Source organism: Pseudonaja textilis, chromosome Z (assembly GCF_049901715.1).
Source record: "Pseudonaja textilis isolate UNSWEBS1 chromosome Z, rPseTex1.2, whole genome shotgun sequence".
NCBI lineage: Eukaryota > Metazoa > Chordata > Lepidosauria > Squamata > Elapidae > Pseudonaja > Pseudonaja textilis.
The window spans coordinates 109,673,477-109,698,388 of record NC_142008.1 but is presented as its reverse complement, the minus strand read 5'-3'; the positions used below and the strand labels follow the sequence as shown (position 1 = coordinate 109,698,388).

Genomic DNA, 24,912 nt, shown 5'->3' with positions numbered 1-24,912 from the left:
CCTCTATGTGGGACAGAATCCCAGAGAAGGACACGTCCATGCCTTTCACTGTATAGGGAAGCTCGATCAACTTTTGACCCCTGTAGAGGAAAAGAGGAAGCAATGAATCTTCTTCTCCTGCATGGAGCTATAATCTAAGATATGGTGTCTCCAGAGCATTGTTTCCAGAGGTGGTATTTAGCAGGTTCTGACCCATTCTGGAGAATCGGAAGCGGAAATTTTGAGTAGTTTGGAGAACCGGCAAATACCACTTCTGACTGGAGATTTTACAGTATCCTTCCCCTGCCATGCCCACCAAGCCACTGCCACAGAACCGGTAGCAAAAAAATTGAATCCCACCACTGATTGTTTCTCAACCTTTGCAAACTTCAAGCCATGTGGATTTCAATTCCCAGAATTCCCCAGTCACTATGAACTCCAAAAAATGGCTAAGGATGAGGAAGACAGCACTGGAGAATCAAAACAGTCCTCACATCACGAAAAACAAGAAACAGAGCAATGTACCGAGCTTCTATATTTCAAAAGATGAAAGAAAGACCAGAACCTACTCTTTAAATGCCACCGGTCTGCATGCTTATCTTTGTAGCATATAGCAGAACAAGGAACTGCAACGAGTAACTTTTGCTTGACTTAGTAAAATACTAGCTCGATATCGGTACTTTGCTACAAAACTATATGGTCGGGCTTAGTTTTTGGGGAAGAAAATAAGGGGGGGAAAATTCTGCCTCTGCCTACCAGCATCCATCGGTATTCAACTGGCTAGCGTCCTGTCAGTGTGTGTGAGAGCTGAGGGCTGTTTGGAAACTGAAACAGTATTTGCTGTGGTGAGCAAGGAGACAGCAAGGAGCCTGGGCATGGCTTAGGTCTGTGATGGCAAACCTATGCACACATGCCGGAAGTGGCACACAGAGCCACTTCTGCCAGCACAAAAGAGGTCACCTGGAAGAGGCCCATTGCACATTCATGCACGCTGTCCACTCGCCAGCTGACTGCTGGGTATCTGGCACGCATGAGTGGGGGTGCACAGGACATGTGCACGCGTGCACAGAGAGGCATGGAGCACGAGGGGATCACGTGTGCATGTGCAGGGGCCATGAGGGGCTGCATGCATTGCCTTCTGGGCACTGCTGAGCAAGCGTATAAAAATATGGGGGAGCTGATGCTTTTATGTTTTGTTGTTGTGTTTGTATGTTAAAAAACAATAAAAAATTTTAAAAAAAAAAAAGGTTAGCCACCGCTGGCTTAGGTCAACTGTTCTGTACAAAGCTGCTTTGTGTTGTAAAACTAAAACTGAAACTCCTCTCCTCTGCTTATGTTTTACATTTGGAACAGATTTCTTTTCAGGTGGGGAGGGGGAGTAGAACTCCTTAGCATCAGAGCCAGGGGTGGGATTCTACCAGTTCGCACCTATTCACTAGAACCGGTTGTTAACATTCTAAGCAGTTCAGAGAACCAGTTGTTAGAAGAAATTACTGGCCTAATCCTGTAAGGAAGGCAGGAAGGAAACATTCTGGTGTTGCTTACAGAAACTGCCTCTCCGTTAATCCTTATTACATTCTTGGCAGGACTAGACTTCCTGTCTCAGGAATTTCTCTGGAGTCTTTTTCCCCTCCTTTGCTGGCACTTTGCTTGTGTGGAGTGACCATTTAAAGTTACAATGGCACTGAAAAAAGTGACTTATAACCATTTTTCACACTTACAACTGTTGCAGCATCCCCACAGTCATGAGAGACTAGGCGAGGTGATGTGTGCCTTGATGTGAGTGATACTGAATTGGCCACATCCAGCCATTAACATGACCACCAAGCCATGTCCACCCAGTCACATGACCACCAGGCCACGCCCACCACCCAAGCCACACCCACAGAACTGGTTGTTAAAAATTTGAATCCTACCCTGATCAGAGTGTGTTAATAATAATACATGAAATACTAATGCTCTGATGGTCATTTCAAAAAATCCTTTCTTAGTGAGCACTTGGAAGCCAAGAAGAACATGTGTCAAATTTCAAGTTTGTAGGCTTTACGGTTGTGAAGATTTTATGATGATGCATGAGTGGTATTTTGCTTTTATATATATAGCTATATAATGTTCATATGTGGATCATCCTTTGCTCATATGTGGATCATCCACAGAATTCAGAAGCAGCTAGTTAACTTACTCACAAATGAAGGCAAACTTCATTCTACAAACTACAATCACAAAACTGCAGCTCTCTTACTTTGGCTATATCATGCAGGGGAAGTCACTGGAGAAAGCAATTATGTTGGGAGAGTAAGCAGTAAAAGGAAATTGCTGCTAAAGAACACGGAGGCCGGACACTATCAAAGCGGATACCAGCCAGAACATAAAACAACTCAGAGAAATAATAGAAGACTGGAAGATGTGGAAAGACCTGGCCCATAGAATTACCAAGAGTCAGGCATGATTAAATGGATAACATCAACATAATCTACTAAATACACACATGGAAAAGAGGTGGATTGGAACATATTACCATATGTATTATTCTCCTTCTATATGAGATTTAGAGCTTTGGAGAAGGGATTGTTTATGCCATACATTGAATTAAGAAGTACTCTAATGAAGTTGATGTTTTTGTGTGACAGTTTAGCGTGTAATACAGTTTTGAGTGTAATACATTTTTTCCTTGTATTGTTGATTACTTTAAGACATGAAACAATATTGTTGTACACAGGTATTGTGTCCTCTGAGTGCGGAAGAAGATAAAGAAGTGGATGTAAGTCCCCAAAGACCAGTTGTAAGTTTTGAAGTGTAAAACTACATATGTTAAGGTGGGTGGGGGCCTAGTCCATTTGGTAATATGATGTGGATAGTGATTATTGCCTTATGTGGGGTAGGAATGATTGCTTCTGAGGTATTGCCTGGTTATCCACTAATGTGGCAATGGTTATATTTCCAAACTGAACCCAACAGTACAGAATATGAAGGCCATATATCATTGACATTGATGAAACCTATGGCTGATTCCATTTTCTGGAAACTGTATAATATGATCTACCTTAGATGATAGTTTGTATCTGAGAAAATACCCAACATGTAACCACACATATGACATAAGGACTTGTCTAAGAGGATGGAACAACAATATGATTGTTGTTTTGACATGTATGGCAATTATTCTCCTTCCTATATGAGATTTAGAGCTTTGGAGAGGGATTGTTTATGCCATTCATTGAATTAAGAAGTACTTTAATGAAGTTGATGTTTTTGTGTGACAGTTTAGCTTGTGTAAAATGTCCATTTACCGGAAAGGTAGATGTACAGTTGGATGTCTTGAAGCACCAAGGGTTTTACATAGAAGTGTAAGATACTGAAGGACAAGAGCCTAATGCGAGGAGTGAAAATGTTTTTCTGGAATAAACGAGAGTAGCTTTGAATAGTTTTTCTTTTTGCGTAAAAGGAGAGACTACAGTTACAGACATCATGTCTACTTGTTTTATAGAAGTTCCAGTGTTAGGAAGATTTTTTTTTGATAGCAGAGTTTTTTTTTTAAATACATCCTGATGCTTATATTTTGTATAATTTGTCAAAGGTGATACTTTGTTTGGATTTCCTGTGAAGCCAATGAAATGGACTAATGAGAAAAAGCTGACAGTTTTTCCAGCTTATGACTGTGTTAAGTATAAACGTCCAGATGTCAAAACAATTTATACTTATTTGCCTACTAAAGGAGTTTTTTTATTGTATGGAAGTTGAAGACATAGGTGGAATGACACATGTATTGTATTTACCTATTGTATTTACCTAGTTGGTTTATGTTTTGTGGAGCATATGCATATGCATTTATACCAGTTAATACAATGGGTGTACAATTGGTTGTTTAATGACTGTTATGGCAACGGCCCATGCTAAGAATATAAACAAAGAAGTAAAACATAAAACAGTCAGCAGGAAGTTAGGCTTATGTTGCAAGAGCTTGACGGAAAGGTGTAAATTAGTTACAAAAGAAAAACGGTGGATATGTTATAGGTGAAAATTTGGTTACTATACTTGAGAATGTAAAGAGCCGAACTGAAGTCATTTTGTGTTCGCAGTCTGAACTTTTAAAGCTCAGAACATTTATGCAATGTGTTTTCTGCTAGAAATTATACAAGATTGCAAAACTATGTACTTGGCGTATCTTAGAGGTATGTGCTGGGGCACTCTGATATTATAAATCACGTTAATGGTTTTCTTATAATCTTCTGGTATTTGAATAACAGGAAATCTGACTATAATGAGAATGTTGGGAGTTTTCCATGGAAGGTTGGAACTTTCTTATGAAAATGTTGTATAACTTCTATATATAGTCAACAGGAAGTGTTATGTAACCATGTGATTTGATGAACCTATATAAGCTGTATTCACTAAATGAAAGTGTCTCCTTTTCTCCTAAACATGATTTGGAGTGAAGGGTCCGGTACTGCAGTATCTTACTTAATAAAGCATCCTATGGATCAGATTATCAATAGTCGGTTGATTCATTTTTATGTACATCTCACAAAAAATAAGTTAAGATTGTTATAAAAGTAATAGATATAAGTTATAACGGCTTATAAATAAAATATGATTATTGTTATATTGGTAAGAAAAGTACTAATTACAATTGTGAACACAAGATATATGTACCCAGTTGACACGCTGTGTGAATGAAAGATGGAATTACTGTAAATATAAAATAAATAAAAAAATATGGGAAAAAAAGGAAGAGATGGATCCTGATAATTTTTGCTATGACCTTTGATATCCTTCCTGAAGATTTTATGTATTTGTCAACATTATTTAATTTTGGTCCAGACCGGGGAGATGGGACCCCATCTGGTATATATTAAATACATTTAACAAAACAGACAAAAGGATGGTAGGAAGGTTTTCCCCATTATGACTTACTTCTTGGCCATCTGTTCGATGTTGTAGCCTGGACTGGGATCATTTGAGATCTAAGACAAGAAGTGAATAAAAGAATCAGATTTCCACAATACTAATAGCAATAGCATTTAGACTTATATACCACTTTACAATGCTTCACAGTCCTCTCTATGTGGTTTACAAAGTCAACATATTGCCATCAACAATTTGGGTCCTCATTTTACCGATCTCAGAAAAGATGGAAGGCTGAGTCAATCTTGAGCCTGTTGAGATACGAACCGCCAAAATACAAGTGGCTGGCAGTTAGCAGAAGTAGCCTGCAGTACTGCACTCTAACCACTGCACCATCGTGACTCATGTGGAAAGACCTGGCTAATAGAATCACCAAGAGTCAAGCGCAATTAAATGGATAATAATACTTGACAATAGTCAATAACCTGACTTAACAGTCAATAGGAAAGAAACAATGCCCATGAATAGTGGACACTGTAGTACCTGGAGACAGTAGAAAAGAAGATAAAAAAATTAGAGAAAATAAGAGAAAGATATAAATAGAAGTAGAATGATTGTAGCAAAAGAAAGCAAATATTTTAAGCCGAGAAGTATCTTTAATACTGTTTTGGCTGACACCTTATAAATGAAATTATTCTCCTGTATATATTCAGAGACTAAACTTCTAATTATTAAACTGAAAATTATTAAAATAACCCGACTTGGCAGACTTTGGGTGTTAGAATCCAGTTCCTCTGATCTTTGTCAGCACATCTGGATAGGAGATGTCCCAAAGGTCCTTTTTTCAGGAGGCAACTGGACTTTCTTATTTTTTCTTTGAAGGCATTTCGCTTCTCATCCAAGAAGCTTTTTCAGCTCTGACAGGATAGCGGGGAATGGAAGGATTTATGCTCTTTGCAAATAGCTGGTCATTTGCATTCTTTTTGTTGTTGAAATGCTTGAAGGTTTATTTGTGTCCCCAGGGTCACTTGAACAGTGCTCCTGGTTTCTGTACTCTGCATTTTTTCCCTAGAAATCTTTCCATCCCCCACTATCCTATCAGAGAAGAGGAAGCTTCTTGGATGAGAAGAGAAACGTCTTCAAAGAAAAAAACAAGAAAGTCCAGTTGCCTCCGGAAAAAAGCACCTTTGGGACAACCATGATCTGGATGACTGAGAATCTCCATAGACATGTATCAGGTTATGTTCCTTCTCCAAGTTCATCTGTATCTTCATGAAATAATCAGTGGGGGAAGTAGACCATATAGTTTTTTTTTCCTGACCCTCAAAGGGTCTCTAACGCACCACACATTCCTACTGAACTCTTCCAAATGTGAACACTCAGAAAGAAGCCCCATAACATTTACATATGATTTAATGAAGCCAACTTGCATTCTCATCTATGTTCAGCTGTTTTTACCTTCAACACTCGAGCAAAACGGTCCAGGCAGTTTCCTACAGCGATATCTATAGTTTCCCCAAAAATACGATAGCGATGTTCAGAGTAGGCAATGACCTGGATGGGAGGAAGAGGCAGGCAGTTATAAACCTCCTTAACTTATGAAGTTAAGGCTCAGCCAATCTCATTGTACACATATTGTATTCTGACAATAAAGGTAATAATAATAATAAATTCAATGTTCCCGAGATCCAGATACGCCAGCCAAAGTTCTTTTTCCTACCTTCTTAGATGGAAATCATTAGGTTCAAAACAATAACAAGGCAAGAGAAACTGAACAAAATAGCAAAATGTTTGGTGAGGCCTGGGGAATCCACAAAATGTACTGTGCACTATAAAATGTCAATCAACAAGTGGAGTCCTAAGCCACCTTGTCCCCAGGGCCTGCTGGAAAAGCTAGGACTTTTAAGGCTTTCTGAAAAGATAACCTCAAATCTGGACTTCAAGGGGAATGGAGTTCCAGAAGACAAAGATGACTATGAAGGAAGTCCAACTTGGACTCTCTGCTTTACTGATGAGCTCTGGAAAATGATGATGGTTCTGGCCAGATGTTATTGACTGGACAAAAGCCATCTACATGTCTCCCATGATTTCAATATCACTATTGTCTTCTCACACCAAGTTCTTTGACAGTGCTGGACTTCAGCACTAAGGAACTTAATGATGCTGCCTGCTCAGAAGTGCTTATTTGCACTAAACTATAACATGGGTTGCTTTGCTTCTGATAACTATTGTAAATGGGCCACTACAAACCAACTATAGATTATTCAGCTGAGTGTAAATTGAGTTTGAAGCTGAGACAATACTTCCTACTAAGCTATGATATGGTCTCCTGGTTTTTATTTTGGTGGGTCATGAATTCAACTGCTGCTCTGTAAATCATGATTTTTGGATAAAGTGAACTTGGGATATGATGGTTTACATTAAACCATGGTTTAGCACAATACGCAAATCCACAAATCTCTTTTCTTCCTCAGTACCTGAGTGTTTCCGCCGCTGACATACAACACTGTTGGGTTCTTCGCACCAGTCACAAGCCTCCCCATCTCAATGTGTCCGACACAATGATTCACTCCGAGAAGCGGCTTCCTCCACAACTGGGCCACTGTCCTGGCCACAACAGCCACAGTCACCAGGGGAGCACCCATTCCTGGACCTGAAAGATGAGAAAATATGCATTAAGTCCAATGTAGCATTGATGTACAGCTCTCAAATTTTATGTTGCATTCATTTAATTGTTTTGGTAAGCCTTACAGACTACAGTTACTCTTCGACCTATGACCACAATTGAGCCCAAAATTTATGTTGCTAAGTGAGAAATTTGTTAAGTTTTTTCCCTATTTTATGACCTTTTTTGCCACACTTGCTAAGTGAATCACTGCAGTTGTTAAATTAGTAACACCATTATTAAAGGGCTTCCCCATTGACTTTGCTTGTCAGAAGGTCAAAAGATGAATCACATGAACCCTGGACACTGTAATCGTTAAAGATATGAATCAACTGTCAAGCATACAAATGTAAATCACGTGACTATGCAGTTGCTGAAACGGTCATAAGTGTGAAAAAAGGCCATAAGTCACTTTTGTACACAGTGCTGTTATAACTTTGAACAGTCACTGAATGAACTGTTGTAAGGAGAGGACTACCTGAATTATAGACCATTCACTGATTTTATTCTACCAATCTGGGACATTTAAAACATGCCTGGATTAAGAAAATTGCCTAGGAGTAGAGAACTTGGTGGTCCTTTAGATGTTCTTCAGATGTTGCTGAAATATACAGTTCTTTACAAGTCCAGCCAGCGTGGCCAACAAGAAGGTTACCAGAAGATGTATAGCTATAGGTTCTTCAAGGACCCTTAATCAAATTAATTAAAGCAGTGGGCCAGGGACCACTGGTGGGCCATGAGAAAATTTTGGTGGTTCTCAGAGAAATGTCCCCCACAAAGCACTCCCGCCCCAAGCAATTAATCCAGGCTGCACGGGAACACAAGGCTGTGCCGCCCACATGGCTCACCCACCCGTTGGCCCCCATCCTTCGACCAAGCACAAACCTTACTTTGAGTAGAGCCACTCGAGCTGGAACTGGAAGGTAAGGCCAACGGCGGGGGAGGGAAATCTGCCCCAGGGTGGCTTGCTGATGTTGGTGGGAAAGTCGGTCCCATATTCCAGAGCTGCAGTAGTCACAGGACTGACCCTTTGGTCATCCTGGAGCAGCTTCTTCAGTCCATGGCAGGCTGGTGCACCCGGGTGGAGGAGCAGCTGCTCCAGGATGATCAGTCCTGTGACTACTGCAGCTCTGGAATATGGGACCAACTTTCCCACCAATGTCAGCAAGCCACCGTCAGTTGAAATTCATATTAGTAGTCCGTGGGATTTAAAATTATGAGTTTGGTGGTCTTTGAGGTCCAAAAGGTTGGCAACCCCTGCCTTAAAGCATGGGTCTCCAACTGTGGTGACTATAAGACTTATGGACTTCAATTCCCATGCTGGTTGAGTAATTTTGGGAGTTGAAGTCCACAAAGTCTCCAAGCTTGCATACCCTCCCTGCCTTAAAGAATCCATGTGTCTGTCCCTTTAAGAAAAGAGGTTCACCTTTGGTGAAAGCCACTGCGTCAATGTCCTCAGGTTTCAACTCAGCTTCTTCCAGGGCCTCACGCAACACAGTAAGGACGCAAGAACGGTGGTGGCGTGCCGTGTCACCTGGAAGGAAACCTAAGAGTGGGACCAAAAATGGGGAAAAGTCATGTGACCATGGGAGCCCATTAATTAATCTGCTCTCCCATCTCTTTAAATCTAGGAAAAATGCTGAATTCTTTTAGCAAGCAATTCTCTTATAGGTCTTGTAGGCTGGTGTCCTCCAATGACTTCAACTCCCAGGATCCCTTCCTAGCACATACCCTGGCTAGGAATTTTGGGAGTTGAAGTGCTACTAGAAAGCATCTAGCTGGGTTCTGAAGAGCATTCATGGGAAATATAATAGTAATAGCGTGCCTACTGTCCTTGTCCTACTTTCCCATTTATTTGTACTCATTTATTATGTATATGCTTATACCTGTTTACATTTATATGTTTATATGTTATGTTCATACTTATACTTGTTTTCTCATACATGCTTGACAAACTAAACTAAATAAAAATAAAATAAATAACACAAGATACCTACCTTGTCCCGGAGGGGTTACATAGGTCCTTCGTGGATTGCTCAGCACTTCCCCATCTTTTACAATCCCAATTCCGATCTTGTTGGCGCTCCCCTCAAAGCCGATCACTACGGGCATCTCTCCCTGGAACACCCAAAAGAGAGTGAAATTTGGTTTCTTCCAACAGAAACCTCGGAATCTGCAGCGGATCCCGGATCCAGCTGATTTATCCACAGAACGGGTAGCAACTTATCTAAACAAGGAGAAGAAGATTCGTGAGAACGAGTCCTTTGATAACTTACCTCCGATTCTTTCCTCTGCTGCTAGGTCCACCTTCCCCACGCTGTTCAGCGCAAGCAGTACACAGAAAAACACACGTGCAACCAAAGTATCTTGGAAGGAAAACCCAGCAGCAAAGGGTTAAATTTGAACCCTGCCCCTCCCTCTTCTTAAGGATTTAAGAGGAGGGGTTCTAGGGGTAGTAGAAGAAACTCTGGTGCGTCATACAGCATACACGAGCGGTGAGTATTCGAAAGCGGGCGGGTTCTTTGGCGCTTTCTGAACTTGGTTAATTTTTTGTAGAATGTAGACGTTTCATTACTCAATTACTTACTACTACTACAGGTAGTAAGAAGTGAGGTTTGCTCTCAGTTTATATTCTAGTGACTCGCGCTGCCAGCAGAATAGTGAACCTCACTCCTTAGAGCTGATGCTGTTGCCTAATTAAGTCATGAAACGCCTTCAAGAATACAAGCTAGAATTATTACCAAGGACCCAAAAAACACATTTAAAACTTGAATTACAAATATTCTTTATTTCCTATGGAAGCTCTCAGTTTTCCAAATCATGGTTGTCCCAAAGGTACTTTTTTTTAACCCCAAGAGTAAACTTTCTTGGTTTTTGCTTGAGGACGTTTTCGCATTCGAGAAGCTTCCTCGCTTCTGAACGAAGGGTGGGGGGGAGAATGGAAGGATTTAAATCAGGGGTGTCCAAACTTGGCAACTTTAAGACTTGTGGACTTCTGGGAGAATTCTGGGAGTTGAAGTCCACAAGTCTTAAAGTTGCCAAGGTTGGACACCCCTGATTTAAATGGAAAGAAGGAAGCAAAAACCAAGGAAGTTCGGTCGCCTTTAGGATTCTATTGATATAGGTTTCCAACCTCAGTATTTGTCTTTTATAGAGAAAAAAAGATTTATTAAATATCCGTTTTTAGGATTTTCAAATTTCCCCTCTGGGTTGTTCGACTGGGAACCGCAGGTGTTGATGCTATGGGTTAGCAGACAACGTTCTGGGAGAGGTCCGGAGGACGCGTGACGTCACCCGGTCGTTAAACCCGCCTCCTCCTCAGCACGTGACCGACGTGGAGGGCGTCTTTCTTTCCAAGTTATCCCTTTAACCCCTTCCTACCTGAACCGAACCCTGTCGGCTTCTGCGGCTGCGCTTCCCGTCGCTTGAATAAGAAGCCCCGCCTCATCCTCTTTCACGTGATCCGCTCCGCTCCACGTGCTCTTCTTTCTCTCGATTCAAGGATTGTTGCGGATTCTCTCCTGAGCAACTTCGGTGCTTTGAAAGGGAAGCTTCGCGTCCGGTGTGGTGAGAATCGAACGTTGCTTAAAAAAATACTCATTTTAAAAAAATAAGCTTTTTTTCCTAATTGTGTTTCATCCGCCAAACGAGCCCGGAGTCCCGGCCTTCCCTTTTTTTGCATTTTTTTAAAAAATAAATATTTTTTCTGCTTTTAGGAGCGGAGTGGCAGGTAGAAATTCAACAGGGGTAACTTCCAAAGGATATCTGCATCCTCTTGCCTGGGTGGATTCGAAAACGATGCCCCTGAGCAAGTTATGAGTGCAAAGCGACCCATGTTCCCTAGCCACTGGTCTTTTATGGAGGGGTTGCTTTTGATATTGCCAAAAACTATTGAGACCAATTCAAAGAGGTTCAATTAATAGGAATAGAGTTGGAAGGGATCTTGGAGGTCGTCTAGTAGTCCAGCCCCCTGTTCTAGCAGGAGACCCTAGCGGCTGTCCAGTCTCTTCTTCAAAACCTCCACAACTTCTGGTGGCAAACTGTTCTGCTCGTTAATTGTCCTCACGATTGGGAAGATTCTTAATTCTCAGAGCCAATTTGTTCTTCTAAGAACAGATGTTTTCATGTGGAAGGGATTCTTTGCAAATGGATAGAATCCGGTGACCAACTAATCATTTTTATGGGGTCAGGGTTGCTGATGGAAGAGAGGAGCAGTTGGTGCATTTGGAGGAAGAGGAAAGGGGGCTCACTGGATATTCTGAGGGAAAAGAAAGCCAGGTTTGGGTGTTAAGTAGGGGCAGAGAATGCAGTATTGCAGGCTAACTCTTCCACTGCCAAGAGTTTGATCCTGGACGGCTGAAAGTGGACCCAGCCTTCCATCCTTCCGAGGTCAGTAAAATGAGGACCCAGACTGTTGGGGGAGATAGGTTGACTCTGTAAACCACTTAGAGAGGGCTGTAACACACTATGAAGCTGTATATAAGTCTAAGTGCTATCTTCAAAGTTCTGAGTTTTGTGATTGTGATTTAGGTGCTTGGTAACTGGCTTGTACTTACAACAGTTCCAGTGTTCTGTGATCACTTGATTGCCATTTGTCACTTTCTAACACAAGGGTCTTCAAATTTGGCAAGTTTAAGATTTGTGGGTTTCAACTCGCAGAATTCCTGAGCTAATATGCTTGAAGGAGGAATTCTGGGAGTTGAAGTCCACAAGTCTTAAAACTATCAAGTTTGAAGACCCCTAGTCTATGTCTTCCCACAAAGTCAATGATGAAACTAGCAGGGAAGGATGCAAATTGCTCCCATAAGTCACCCCTGCTCCTATAGGGAGGTGTATAGGTGCTATTGCTATCTCTACATGGTGTTCATCTTTCCCAGGAGACGCTACTGTTGAGAAGCCTAACATTGGCCAAACAAGGTAGCCAACTTCTTCGTCTGAGACATCTTTGGGAGCCTACAATGTCAAAACGAGAGAATAAAGAAGAAGAGGTCCTTCCAACAACGAAAGACATCGAGGGTATGGAATTCAGTCCTAGCATTAAAACTGGGGTTGATTTGGCAATGGGCGGTTCTCCTCTGCCTTATAGCATGTCATCATTTGGACCCTGGATTCTTCTTGGTGCTTTTTGACCTTCCCAAGTCCCATTCTTTATTGAATGGCCTCTCATTTCCTTCAGCACTTTTCCTCAACCCATAGATTGGAATTTGCCAGGCTTGGCTCCAGTGAAACCAGAGATTTTGGCCTCTCTATAATGAACCTTCCTAACTTATATCTTCTGTCTGATGCTTGGAATGGAGGAAGGGAGAGAATAAAATGGAAGGAACCTCTGGTGAATCAAGAAAGTTGTGACATTTCCTGGGGAGAGGACTACATCAGTCAAACTTGTTCAAGGCTCAAATCCAGCAGATAACAGTCTGTTGGCCAGCAGACAACAATAAGAGTGGTTTCTCTGCTTTAAGATGTGTGGTCTTCAAGTCCCAGAATTCCCCAGCCAGCATGCAGGCAGAGAAATTCTGCAAGTTGAAATCCATACATTTTAAAGTGGTTAAGGGTGAGAAACACTGTAGTGTAGATCTAGTTCCCAACTTACAACCATTTTGGTGATCGTTCAAAGTTATAACAGTACTGAAAACAGTGACTCATTTTTACCCAAGGTTACGTGATCAAAATTTGGATGCTTGGTTTGTATCGATGACAATTTCAGTGTCCCAGAGGTCATGTGATTCCTTTTTGCTACCGTCGGACAAAGTCAAATGGGGAAACCAGATTCACTTAACAACCGTGTTGCTAACTTAAGAACTGCAGTAATTTACTTAACAGCTGTGGCAGGAAAAGTTGTAAAATGGGACAACCATCTCACTTAGCAACATAAATTTTGGGCTCAGTTGTCCTAAATCGAAGACCACCCGCAAAATTCCCTCCCTCCCTAGATGTCACCATTGTCCTTTCCTAATCTTGCTTAGAATATGTCTCTCATTCTGCAAATGAACTAACCAAGTCTCTAGAAAAGCAACCAAATTTTAAAATCAATGTAACCTGAATATAGATAGTCCTTGAGTTATGAGTGCAAAATTTGAGCCCAAAATTTATGTTGCTGATTGAGAGATTTGTTGAGTCAGAAGTTTTGCTACATTTTGCGACCTTTCTTGCCACAGTTGTTAACTGAATCATTGCCACTGTTCAGTTAGTCACATGGTTGTTAAGTGAATCTGGCTTCCCCCATTGGCTTTGCTTGTCAGAAGGTCACAAAAACTGACCACATGATCCCGGAACACTGCAACTATCATAAATAGGAACCAGTGGCCCAGCATCTGAATTTTGATCATGTGACCATGGGGATGTTGCAGTGATTGTGTGAAAAAAATGTCATAAGTCACTTTTTTCTGGTGCTGCTGCAACTTTGAACAGTCACTAAATAAATTGTAAGTCGAGGACACTGTTTCTAGTGGAGTCCAATTTTCATCAAACAAGCAAGCACCTGTTCTTCCTCCCTATAATGTTGTGTTTTGTTTCTTTTTCCCTCAGAACCAGAGTCTAAAAAAGCCAAGAAAGATGACGAAAAGCCAGAAAAAGAAGTGGATGTTCCAATTCTATACCAAGATCCCCCTGATAAGCTCACCTCATCCAGTGGCAAAAAATATACTTTGAAGGTCACTTCCTGGAATGTAGATGGCATCCGAGCCTGGTTGAAGAAGAAGGGCCTGGAGGTAACCCAGGAGAAAACTCCACCATTTTGTTTTCTTATAGCTGGTTCTTTCCACTTTGGGTGTGATGGCAGTGATTTTTCCTCTACCCATCCTCAAAGTGAATGTCATAAAAAGAAAGGCTGCATTTAGACATCACATATCAGTTAAGATTATCTTTATTGTCATTTTTCCTTGTGCACAAAGACACGCATTAAAACGAAATTCCAATGCCCACTCTAGAAGAAGGGTGGAGGAAAACAGCACCCACCAAACACTGTCACCATCCCCAGGAAAATAAATTGGGAGGGGGAATTGTAAAAATTCAGTATAACTGAGATTGACTCTTAATGAAGCATGTCATGTAATTTTACAGATGGTCCTCATGTAATAACACAAATTAGATCTAGAAACTCCATTGTTGAGCAACATAATCACGAGTCGGAAAACCACATTCTCACATTGTTTAGCAACTGCAGTTCTGATTGCCATTATTAAGCGAGGACCTCACATGATTGTAACTTGCCAGCTTCCCGTTGATTTTGCTTGTGGAATTCAGCTTCCCCAATGCCGGCTTCCCCATTGATTTTGTTTGTCACAAATTGTGATCATGTGACAGTGGGACACCACAATGGCTGGAAAGACTGGTTGCTAGTATTATTCTTTCAGTGCTAGTGTAAGTTCAAATAGCCACGAAACAGTCATTAAACAAGGACTACTTATATTGGCAACAATTTCATCTGCATGGAAGCTATTTGGCAGGTTGATTTTTTGGATTTTGCCTAAGGCCATCTAATTCTATTTTATTTATTTAATTAAATAATCTGCTAGTAGTCCTTGATTTACAACAATTCATTTAGTGACCATTGTTATAATGGTATTGAAAAAGGTGACATATAACCGATTTTCACACGACAGTTGCAATAGTCCCAGGGTCATGTGATCAAAATTCAGACGCTTGACAACTGGTTCATACTTAACGACGGTTGCAATGTCCCAAAGTCATGTGATTAGCTTTTGCGACATTCTGATGAGCAAAGTTAACGGGGAAGCCAGATTGACTTAACAACCATGTTACTAACTTAAAAGTGTAGTGATTCACTTAACATCTGTGGTAAGAAAGGTCATAAAATGGGAAAAAACTCACTTAGCAAATGTCTCGTCTAGTAACATAAATTCTGGACTCAATTGAGGGCTACCTATAGCTATCCATCTCATGTTCTGACTAATTTTTAATTAGCCAACATTGGCTAGGTGCTAGCATTTGTTCATCCAGACAATCTGATCAGATTTCAAAGTGGAGAAAAAATGGGAGAGAAATATTTCATGCCTAATTTTGAAGAATCTGATCCAATGTACTTCAGTAAGTTGTCCTGAGAAAATTTTTTGGAAAAGAATTATGTGGGATGGAAGTAAGGTTGTTCTCAACTTACAACAGTTCATTTAGTGACCGTTCAAAGTTACAATGTCACTGAAAAAAATGACTTATGGCTGTTTTTCATCTTATGACCATTGCAACATCCCCATGGTTACGTGATCAAAATTGAGATGCTTGGCAACTGACTCAGATTTATGACGGTTGCATATTTGCGTATGATCACCTTTTGCAACCTTTTGTCAAGCAATGTTAATGGTGAAGCCAGGTTCATTGAACAACCATATTACTAACTTAACTGGAATGATTCACTTAACGACTGTGGAGAGAAAGGTCATAAAATGGGGCAAAACTCGATGTCTCTCTTAGAAACAAAAATGTTGGGCTCGATTGTGATCGTAAGTCAAGAACTACCTGTAAATGTAATGATGAAGACAGCATTACATGAATGTATCTGTCCCTTTTCCTCCTCCCTATTGATTTCACATTTTTTTAACATGCCCGTTGCTTCTGCTTGTGGCTGTGAATTCCACCACATTTGCCCCATTGTGAAAAAAGATGCTTTTTTTTCTTGGCTCTAAAATAATTGATCTTTGGGGTTAATCTCTGTATCCTGCTGTTTGAGGAAAGCGGGAAATAAATCACACATTCCCGTTTACCTACCTTCTCCAAAACATACATAACTGTAAGTTTATTTTTTTATCCAAATTAAAAACCTTCAGCTCTTTTAGCTTAACATTCTCAAACCTCCAGATCCACCCTGCAGCTGTGTGAAGATGGCTTATTTTGAATTTTGAGGGTAACGGTCTGTACATTTGGGGCAGATGTTTCCTTGTTTCCCCAAAAATATAGCCTACTTACTTTCTAAATCCTAGTTTGATTTTTACATGTGCACCCAATATAAGCCCTGTCCCCCCAAAATAAGCCCTAATTAAGACCCCGTCGGCTCCAGTGTGCATGGGTAACAAGCTACCGTGAGGAATGGGGTGGTGGAGCTCCCTTACTACTTTGTATAGTTGCAGCCAGGCCTTGCACACCTCGGCCCATTTTTTCTGCAACCGGCAAGGCTTTCCTGAAGGCCTCTGTAGCCAATAACAGAGCTTTGGGTTGATCAGGAAAGCCTTGCCGGCTGCAGAAGAAATGGGCCAAGGTGTGCGAGACCTGACTGCAACTATGTGAAGCCAAAGACGTTCCTGAAGGCCTCTGACAGCGAAAAAAAGCCCGGGGGCGAGGCACGCAGGTGAGGTGAATCAGTGGACGACATCTGCCCCCCACCCGAAAAATAAGACTTGGTGCCATTTTTGGTGGCAAAAAGAATATGATCGTCTTATTTTGGGGGAGAGTTGAAAGGCTATAGCAGGGATCTCCAACCTTGGCAAATCCACAAGACTTGTGGACTTCAACTCCCAGAATTCCTCAGCCAGCTGCTGGCTGAGGAATTCTTGGAGTTGAAGTCTACCAGTCTTAAAGTTGTCATGGTTGGAGACTCCTGGGCTAGAGGATGTTAGACTAAACAAGGGGTCCTAAACCCTGGGTTATGGCCTGTTCGGAACTGGGTCATGTGAGAGGCAGGTCGGCACCCGTGCGTACATGCAGCTCCATTCACACAAGTGGCATGCCAGCAGGCACACGTGCTAGGCCGCTGCTCATGTGGGCCAGTTCCCCTCTTCTCCCCAGCCAGGCTGTCAAAGCTGCAAAGACCACTGGACTAAACTACAATACATGGGGATTGTGCTTTAGAGAATGCCTGCCAAATACCACTTTCCTGTCACCTGTTTGGCTGTTTGTAGGACACTGTTCTGTTTGGGCCTTCTCCAGATGTGTGTTTCAATTCTTAAAAAAGAGATCTTCATCCAACAGGATTCTGCGTCAGGATCCTGGGAGCTGAATTTTACACATTTGGAAGGAACTCGTATTAGAGGAAGCCTGTTTGTTGCAATTCATTGTGGATCTCGAATGAAAACAACCTCTGCATTGTTACAGGCCATCAAAAAAAACAATTATAAAAATACTGCGCTGTAGTAACCAGCAGTGGAGAAGGGGACAGGCAGGGAGCTATCAGCAGCCAGCTTAGTTGAAGTTATGAAGGAAGTTGTTTCTATATCCCTTTCTCTTCAATCAAGCGAGAAAATGCATCTAGTTTACAGTGAAGTCTGTAGCTAATGTTTCCTCACTGGAAAATACAAGAGAATGGCGGGTTTTTTAATACATCTGTCTCGAGGATAGAATAGTCCTTAGGCTTGCAAAGTATTTTTTTAATCTTCCCAACTCAACCAAAGGTTGGGAAGAACGTTTGTAAAAAGGATTTCAGACTGTTAGAATAGATAATTCTCTAAAAACACGACAGAATCTCCCATCCCCCCTTTCTCTTCTGATGTTGCACAGGTTCATTTGTGTGGCCTTCGTTTAATTGATACTGAGTAATGTTTAGAGTGGCCTTCTTTGCAAAGAAGGGAGTTAACACTGCAACTGTATAATCCTTTTTTTTTTTGCCCGTGTCCTTGAGACAATTTAAATTGTCTCAAGGACACGGGCAAAAAAAAAAAGGATTATACAGTTGCAGTGTTAACTCCCTTCTTTGCAAAGAAGGCCACTCTAAACATTACTAGTATCACTCTGCCAATGGTATACAAGTAGTTCTTGATTTATCGAGCTCAACATTTCTGTGGCTAAGCCAGACATTTATTTATTTATAGAAAGAGCGAAAATTTCAATGTCTATATAAACAGTGTGTTGTCTGGGTATAGTTGTTTTGAGTAATCATCATAACAATAACATTCATAACATTAGTAGTCCTCTTATAGTAACAATAATATAACATTGATAATAAACATATAGTGACAATAATGTTAACCTATCCATTTAGTAAACTATTTTTACAAAATTAATCATTCTTGTATTTAAAAAAAAAAAAACTACTTCTGTTTCTGCTTGATAACCATTGATAGAACGAATCCCATAATAAGAGATAATCAGTGTCTTCCCTGTCTTTAATTTTAAATATTAATCTGTCCATTTTTACACATTCTAGTATTTTTTAAAATTACATTCTCTTCTGCAGGTATCTCTTATGTTCTTGCAGTGTTGTGAAAATACAATTCTAACTGTTGTTAACACATGTAGTATTAGTATATATTCTCTTTATTATATTTTTCTGGTATGAAACCCAACAGAAACATTTCTGGTTTTAAATCTATGTATTCCTTTATCAATTTTTCTATTCAAGTGTATTTTTGTATTTTTGTCCAATATTTTTTTTCAGCCTTTGGACAGGTGAGACATTTGTAAAGTGAATTTTATGCCATTTCTTGCCACCGTTGTTAAGTGAATCACTATAGATGTTAAGTTAGCAGCATGGTTGTTAAGTGAATCCGGCTCTTCCATTGACTTTGCTTGTTAGAAGGTTGTAAAAGGGGGTCATATAACCCCGGGACACTGTGACTGTCATAAATATGACTCAGTTGCCAAGGGTCTGCATTTTGATCACATGACCTATATTATTTCAGATAAGTGACTTGTCTAGACTCTACTTAAAAACCTCCAGTGATGGAGCGCCCATGATTTCTGGAGGCAAGCTGTTCTACTGGTTAATTGTCCTCACTGAACCTCGAACGGTCACTAAATGAACTGTTGTAAGTCGATGACTACCTGTAATAAGTGTAAAATGAAAATTTTGGTGACAGAATTAGCTCACTCCATTATGTTCCATCTGGTTAGTAACATCAGTTAGCAGGTTCATCTCCTTTAGGAGATTGTGTTAACCTCTTTCAATTGGCAAAGTCCATTTTTACTAAGAGTTGACAGCTGTCAAGAGATGTCAAAAATGTATTTTATTTTGTAGTATTTTATTTAAATTTTATTTTATTTTATTTTATTTTATTTTATTCCCCTGCAGTGGGTGAAGGAAGAGGATCCCGACGTGCTCTGCTTACAAGAAACAAAGTGTGCAGAGAAACAGCTGCCTGCTGACATTCGGGATCTGGCCGAATACCCCCATAAATTTTGGGCCTGTTCCAGTGACAAGGAAGGCTACAGTGGCGTGGCCCTGCTCTCCAAGAACAAGCCTCTGGACGTCACCTATGGGATTGGTAAGGACTGCTCTATCCTTATTTTAGGATGTTGTTCCTCTTAGACTGGTGAGTTATCCCCTACAAAAGCACAAACAGTGAATCCTTGTTGCTTTGGTGAAAAAAGCTACCTCTCTCTGTTCTTGCAGGGGGTGGGGAGTAAATAGAGGTAAACTGGGATAGAAGAGTGCATTCCTTTTTTTAAAAAAAAAAACAAATTTTATTCAGTTTTTCAATTTGAAAACAAAAATCTCTTTTTAGTGGACAACATATTTCCAGGTCATCACCTTTACATACAAATATGACAGCAATTATACATTCATATATGCATACTTAATTCTATTATTACCTTTTCCATTCCAAATTTTCAGTAAGGAGAGAAACAAACACCTAATTCTAGCCTCTTTCATTAATCTCAATCGAAACATCTTTTTGTTTCATGTCAATTAATTCAAATATAATTCTTTAATATTTATTTTTAAAATAAAAATAAACAATATATATTTGGCTAATAATAATAATAAAGCTACGAATGTCTCTTCTTGCTTTTAATAGTCTATATTAACTTATTAATTTAACTGGTTCTTTAGTCTGTCATATTCCATTTCCATTACACATTTTTTTAATGGATTCTAAATAACACATAATTGAAATGAAACAAAAAGATGCTTCGATTGAGATTAATGAAAGAGGCTAGAATTAATGTGTTTGTTTTGCTCCTTATTGAAAATTTGGAATGGAAAAGGTAATAATAGAATTAAGTATCCATATATGATTGTATAATTGCTGTCATATTTCTATGTAAAGGTGATGACCCGGAAATATGTTGTTTAAAATTTGTTAAAAGGGGAAAGGAAGAAAGAGAGGGATATAAACTGGAATGAGAAAAGATATGGGGAAAAGAGGGGGAGGAGAAGCAGTAAGAAACAGGCATATGAAAGAAAGAAATATAGAAATAGTAAAATGTTGAAAAGAAATTGTTTTTTCAGAGATAATGATTGACGAATTAAAAAGAGGATACTGCAGGGTGACAAGGGGTAACCAGAAGATTTCTGCAATTAAAAATATTTAGAAAATAGGGTAAAATAGATACTGATAACCCTTATTAAAAATTAAGGGGAGAAAATATGCTGTGGAATTCAATTGAAAAGATGTAATGATTAATGGTTTATTGGGAATTAAGATGAGGGAATAAAGGTACATTCTAATTATTAAGGTGCCACATTCAAAATAGTAAAAGTGGGGAAACCTATATTAGAAGAATGCATTCTTAAGGGCCTGTGTAAAAAAGCAAGCTCTCCAGATTGCTGTCCAATTAAAGAGGTTTTGAAGGTGGCTAGGTCTATTGTAGATACCGTTTTGTGAGAATGCCTGTGCCATGTTCTACAGAGGGTGTCAAACTCAGGCCCTGGAAACAAGCCCTCAAACCGCCCTGGAAACAGCAAAGGACTGGCCTGTGGTGCCTCTGCCAGAGAAAACAAAGCCTGGGCGGGCCATGTGCGGCCTCCTTGACCTCCATATTTGCTGGCAGGAGGCTGTTGTGGCCAAAAATGGAGCCTCAATGAGTGATGTGGAGCTGGTCACGTCCCCCCCGCCCCAGCCACATGCTCCCTCAGAGGTCAAACACAACCCTGATGTGGCCCTCAATGAAATCGAATTAGACACCTCTGTTCTACAGGTTCTCAAAAGGTTGAATTGCCATCAGACTTCCCAGACAAGACCGTGCAGGAAACAAGCCTAGATGAGCTAATGCTACTTCTAATTCTAAGGCTACATTAACAGAATCTGGCAAGTCTGAACATGCAAATTTCCCACTATCTCTTTTTACAGCGTGGTAAATTAGGCAAAATCCTTTTGAGTTTTGTTCTCTGACCCTTAGGCGGCTGCGGGTTGTCCCCTCTCACTTTACTTGATTGTTTCCTATCCTAGGTAGCATCTTTCTCCATTTTCCCTTGAGCTTCAGTTCATGGACAGACACCCTGATATTTTCCTGTAGAATTTATTGGCAAATTCTGTTAATATTGGTAAGGTGTTCCCATCTGGTCCACCAAAGCGGATCCAAATGATGTTAGTGCCACCATGATCTTTCACAAGCTGGATAAAATTCTTATGCTGAAATGCACTGTTTCCCTTTCTCCAAACTAGCACTTCTAATTCAGGCCAAAATGTTCTATTTTGTTCTCATCCAGCCACCTCTGCAATTCCTGTATAGGATCACAACTCCGGGTCTCCTCTCTTAAAATGCCAATTTACCTCACCAGTTAAAGGGGGGAATCTTTCTTAATGGCCTGGATCCTTCCTCTAGGGACTTAGTTAAATATGAACTCAGGGCATATATAAAAGCAAAATACCACTCATGCATCATCACAAAATCTCCAGAACTGTAAAGCCTACAAACTTGAAATTTTGCACATATGTTCCTCTTGGCTTCTAGGTGCTCACTAAGAAAGGGTTTTTTTCAAAATGACTATCACAGCATTAGTATTTTGTATATTATTATTAACACGCTTTGATGCTAAGGCTTTCTACTCCCCCTCCCCACCTGAAAAGAAATCTGTTCCAAATGCAGAACACAAGCAGAGGAGAAGAGTTTCAGTTTTACAGCACCAAGCAGCTTTAGTACAGAACAGTTGAGCTAAGCCAATCCCAGGCTCCTTGCTGTCTCCTTCTTGCTCACATGGCAAATACTGTATCAGTTTCCAAACTTCCCTCAACTCTCTCACACACTGACAAGATGAAGCCAGATGAATACCAATGGATGCTGGTAAGCAAAGGCACAATTCCACCACCACCACCCCACTTATTTTCCTCCCCAAAAACTAAGCCCAATCACATAGTTTCATAGCAGAGCACGGGTATAGAACTAGTTGTTGATATAGTAATGTCCACTTATTAATATTCATGAGCAGAGTTATTTCTATATGCTTGCAGGAGTCAAGAACTCAGCCTGTTCTTTCTCCAGCAAATACAATACTCTTTGCAGCCTGTTGTCCTTGCAATAATGCAGTTAAATTCTTAACTCCTAGAATTCCCATCAAATAGCCATTCTTAAAGCCAGCTTGTCTAGTGGTGAAGGCACCAAGCTAGAAAGCAGGAAACTCCTGAGTTCAAGCTCCTTCTTAGCCAAAGCCAACTGAGTGACCTTGGGTCAGTCTCTCCCCCCCCTCCCATTTCTTGCAACATTTGTTAAGTGAATCACTGCAGTTGATAAGTTAGTAACCCGTTTGTTAAGTGAATCAGGCTTCCTCATGGATTTTGCTCCTCAGGTGGCCAACTCCGGGAAACTGCAACCATCATAAACAAGAGTCAGTGGCCCAGTGTCTGAATTTTGATCATGTGACCACAGGGATGCTGCAACGGTTGTGAGTGTGAAAAATGGTCATAAGTCACCTTTTTCAGTGCCGTTCTAACTTTGAACGGTTGGCAAATGAATTCAATCTTTAAGTTGAGGACTACTTGTATGTTCGCCGCCCTGAGTAATTCATAAAAATAATAAATACAGGATATAAATTACATGTAGTCCCTGACTTACAACAGTTCATTCAGTGACCATTGAAAGTTACAACAGCAGTGAAAAAAGTGACTTATCACCATTTTTCACAGTTATGGCCTTTGTAGCATCACCATGATCATGTGATCAAATTTCAGATGCTTGGCCACCAATTCAGACTTAACGACCGTCACTGTATCCCAAGATCGCATGGCCCCCTTTTGCGACCACCTAATAGGCAAAGTCGGTGGAGAAACCAGATTCACTTAACTGAGTTACTAACTTATCAACTGCAGTGATTCATGTAACAACCATGTGGCTTGTCGTAAAAACAGGGTGAAACCCACTCAACAAATGTCTCACTTAACAACAGAAATGTGTGGTCGTAAGTCCAGGACTATTTATAATGGAAAGCCAGGGAGTTCTCAGGTGGATGACACCAGACTGGGAAAGGCTGGAACTGAACATCTTCTTCCGATCAGGCTTGTTCAAAATCAACATTGATCTTGGATCTGTCTTCTGCATTGTCACTACAGGTGAGGAGGAGCACGATAAAGAAGGCCGGGTGATCACAGCAGAATTCCCCTCCTACTTTCTGGTGACCGCCTATGTGCCCAACGCCGGTCGGGGACTGGTGCGCCTGGAATACCGCCAGCGCTGGGATGAGGCCTTCCGCTCTTACCTGGAAGGCCTGGCTGCCCGCAAGCCCCTTATCCTGTGTGGGGACCTCAACGTAGCCCACCAGGAGATTGATCTGAAGAACCCCAAGGGGAATAAAAAAAATGCTGGCTTTACTCTAGAAGAACGGGCTGGTTTCACCCAACTGTTAGAAGCTGGCTTTGTCGACACTTTCCGGCATCTCTACCCCGACACCCCCCATGCCTACACTTTCTGGACATACATGATGAATGCCCGGGCTAAGAATGTGGGATGGCGGCTTGACTACTTTGTCATCTCCAGAGGGCTTCTGGAAGGGCTGTGTGACAGCAAGATCCGCTCCTCAGCCTTGGGGAGTGATCACTGTCCCATCACCCTCTATGTGGCCGTGTAACATAGGGTTACATGCAGAGGAAAGCCCCAAGCTTATTATTACAGCTTGAGTGGGAAAAGAAAATCGGAGCTAAAATTATGTCTATGACTACTTAACCCTAATTTTGGAGCAGTGTTTTTCAACCATGGCAGCTTTCAGACTTGTGAACTTCCAACTCCCAGAATTCTGGGTGGCTGACTGGGTGGGAACTCTGGGAGTTGAAGTCAACACATCTGAAGGTCACCAAGGTTGAGAAATACTGCTTCAGACTCAGGATTTGAATTCTGTTCCATCAGGTCTTGTTTTGGGGTTCCTCTGCCTGCACAAGTTCTCTAGAAAAGTTTAATGATTTAAAACAGAGCTGGGGAACTATAGCCTTTTTATGAGCTATACTAGCTCAGGAATTCTAGGAATTGAAGCCCACAATCATAAAGGAGCCATCATTCCATACCTCTGGCTTAAAAGGTGGGGCTGGAGCAGGGAGGTGCAAGCTATTAAAAGCATCCATTGATTCCTGAGATAGCAAAGATCATATTGGTATCTTTTGTTTTCTAGTTTTTTGAAAAAAAAATGAGAAAAGGTTAGACTAAGTGGGGGCATTACTCCACAGCTGTTGTTCTCCAGATGTTAGTTGTTTTGTCCTTGAGTATTGCTCATTAAAAAGTAACTTTCCTCCCTCACCTTCCCCCCCTTTGCCCTGCTTTGAGAAAAATGTAATTCACCAAAATGTATTTTGATTTTCCAGAAAACATTAAACTTCCCTTTCATAAAAGATAAA

The 24,912-nt window shown here is 40.7% G+C and overlaps 2 protein-coding genes across 5 annotated transcripts in view; one reads left to right on the top strand and one right to left on the bottom strand.

Annotated features, from left to right (window-relative positions):
- Nucleotides 1-10,406, bottom strand: part of OSGEP (O-sialoglycoprotein endopeptidase) — a 19,751-nt gene extending 9,345 nt beyond the window's left edge. The window contains exons 1-7 of one of the 2 annotated variants that reach the window (XM_026720656.2): nt 9,766-10,406; nt 9,487-9,607; nt 8,916-9,035; nt 7,302-7,477; nt 6,283-6,378; nt 4,894-4,943; nt 2-80 (exon numbers count right to left, since the gene is read on the bottom strand). In XM_026720656.2, the coding sequence (XP_026576441.1) occupies nt 2-80; nt 4,894-4,943; nt 6,283-6,378; nt 7,302-7,477; nt 8,916-9,035; nt 9,487-9,601 (636 nt within the window). In that variant the 5' untranslated portion in view covers nt 9,602-9,607; nt 9,766-10,406. The remainder of the gene's footprint in view (nt 1; nt 81-4,893; nt 4,944-6,282; nt 6,379-7,301; nt 7,478-8,915; nt 9,036-9,486; nt 9,608-9,765) is intronic. The other variant, XM_087916379.1, reaches the window with a different exon arrangement.
- On the top strand, nt 9,911-24,912 carry APEX1 (apurinic/apyrimidinic endodeoxyribonuclease 1). Of its 3 annotated transcripts, XM_087916381.1 has the most exons (6): nt 9,911-9,984; nt 10,992-11,056; nt 12,367-12,505; nt 14,015-14,196; nt 19,443-19,635; nt 23,641-24,912. In XM_087916381.1, exons 3-6 carry the CDS (start codon nt 12,448-12,450, stop codon nt 24,153-24,155), a joined length of 948 nt encoding a protein of 315 aa, XP_087772507.1. In that variant the 5' UTR covers nt 9,911-9,984; nt 10,992-11,056; nt 12,367-12,447; the 3' UTR covers nt 24,156-24,912. The 3 variants fall into 3 exon arrangements, with proteins under 3 accessions (XP_087772507.1, XP_087772506.1, XP_087772508.1); XM_087916380.1 differs by lacking the exon at nt 9,911-9,984 and having other exon boundaries at nt 10,677-11,056; XM_087916382.1 differs by lacking the exon at nt 9,911-9,984 and having other exon boundaries at nt 10,992-11,051.

Coding starts and splice junctions, on each gene's coding strand:
- APEX1 (XM_087916381.1), top strand. CDS start 12,448: ATGTCAAAACGAGAGAATAAAGAAGAAGAGGTCCTTCCAACAACGAAA. Junction 14,197..19,442: donor TGAAGAAGAAGGGCCTGGAG/GTAACCCAGGAG, acceptor ATTCCCCTGCAG/TGGGTGAAGGAAGAGGATCC. Junction 19,636..23,640: donor GGACGTCACCTATGGGATTG/GTAAGGACTGCT, acceptor TTGTCACTACAG/GTGAGGAGGAGCACGATAAA.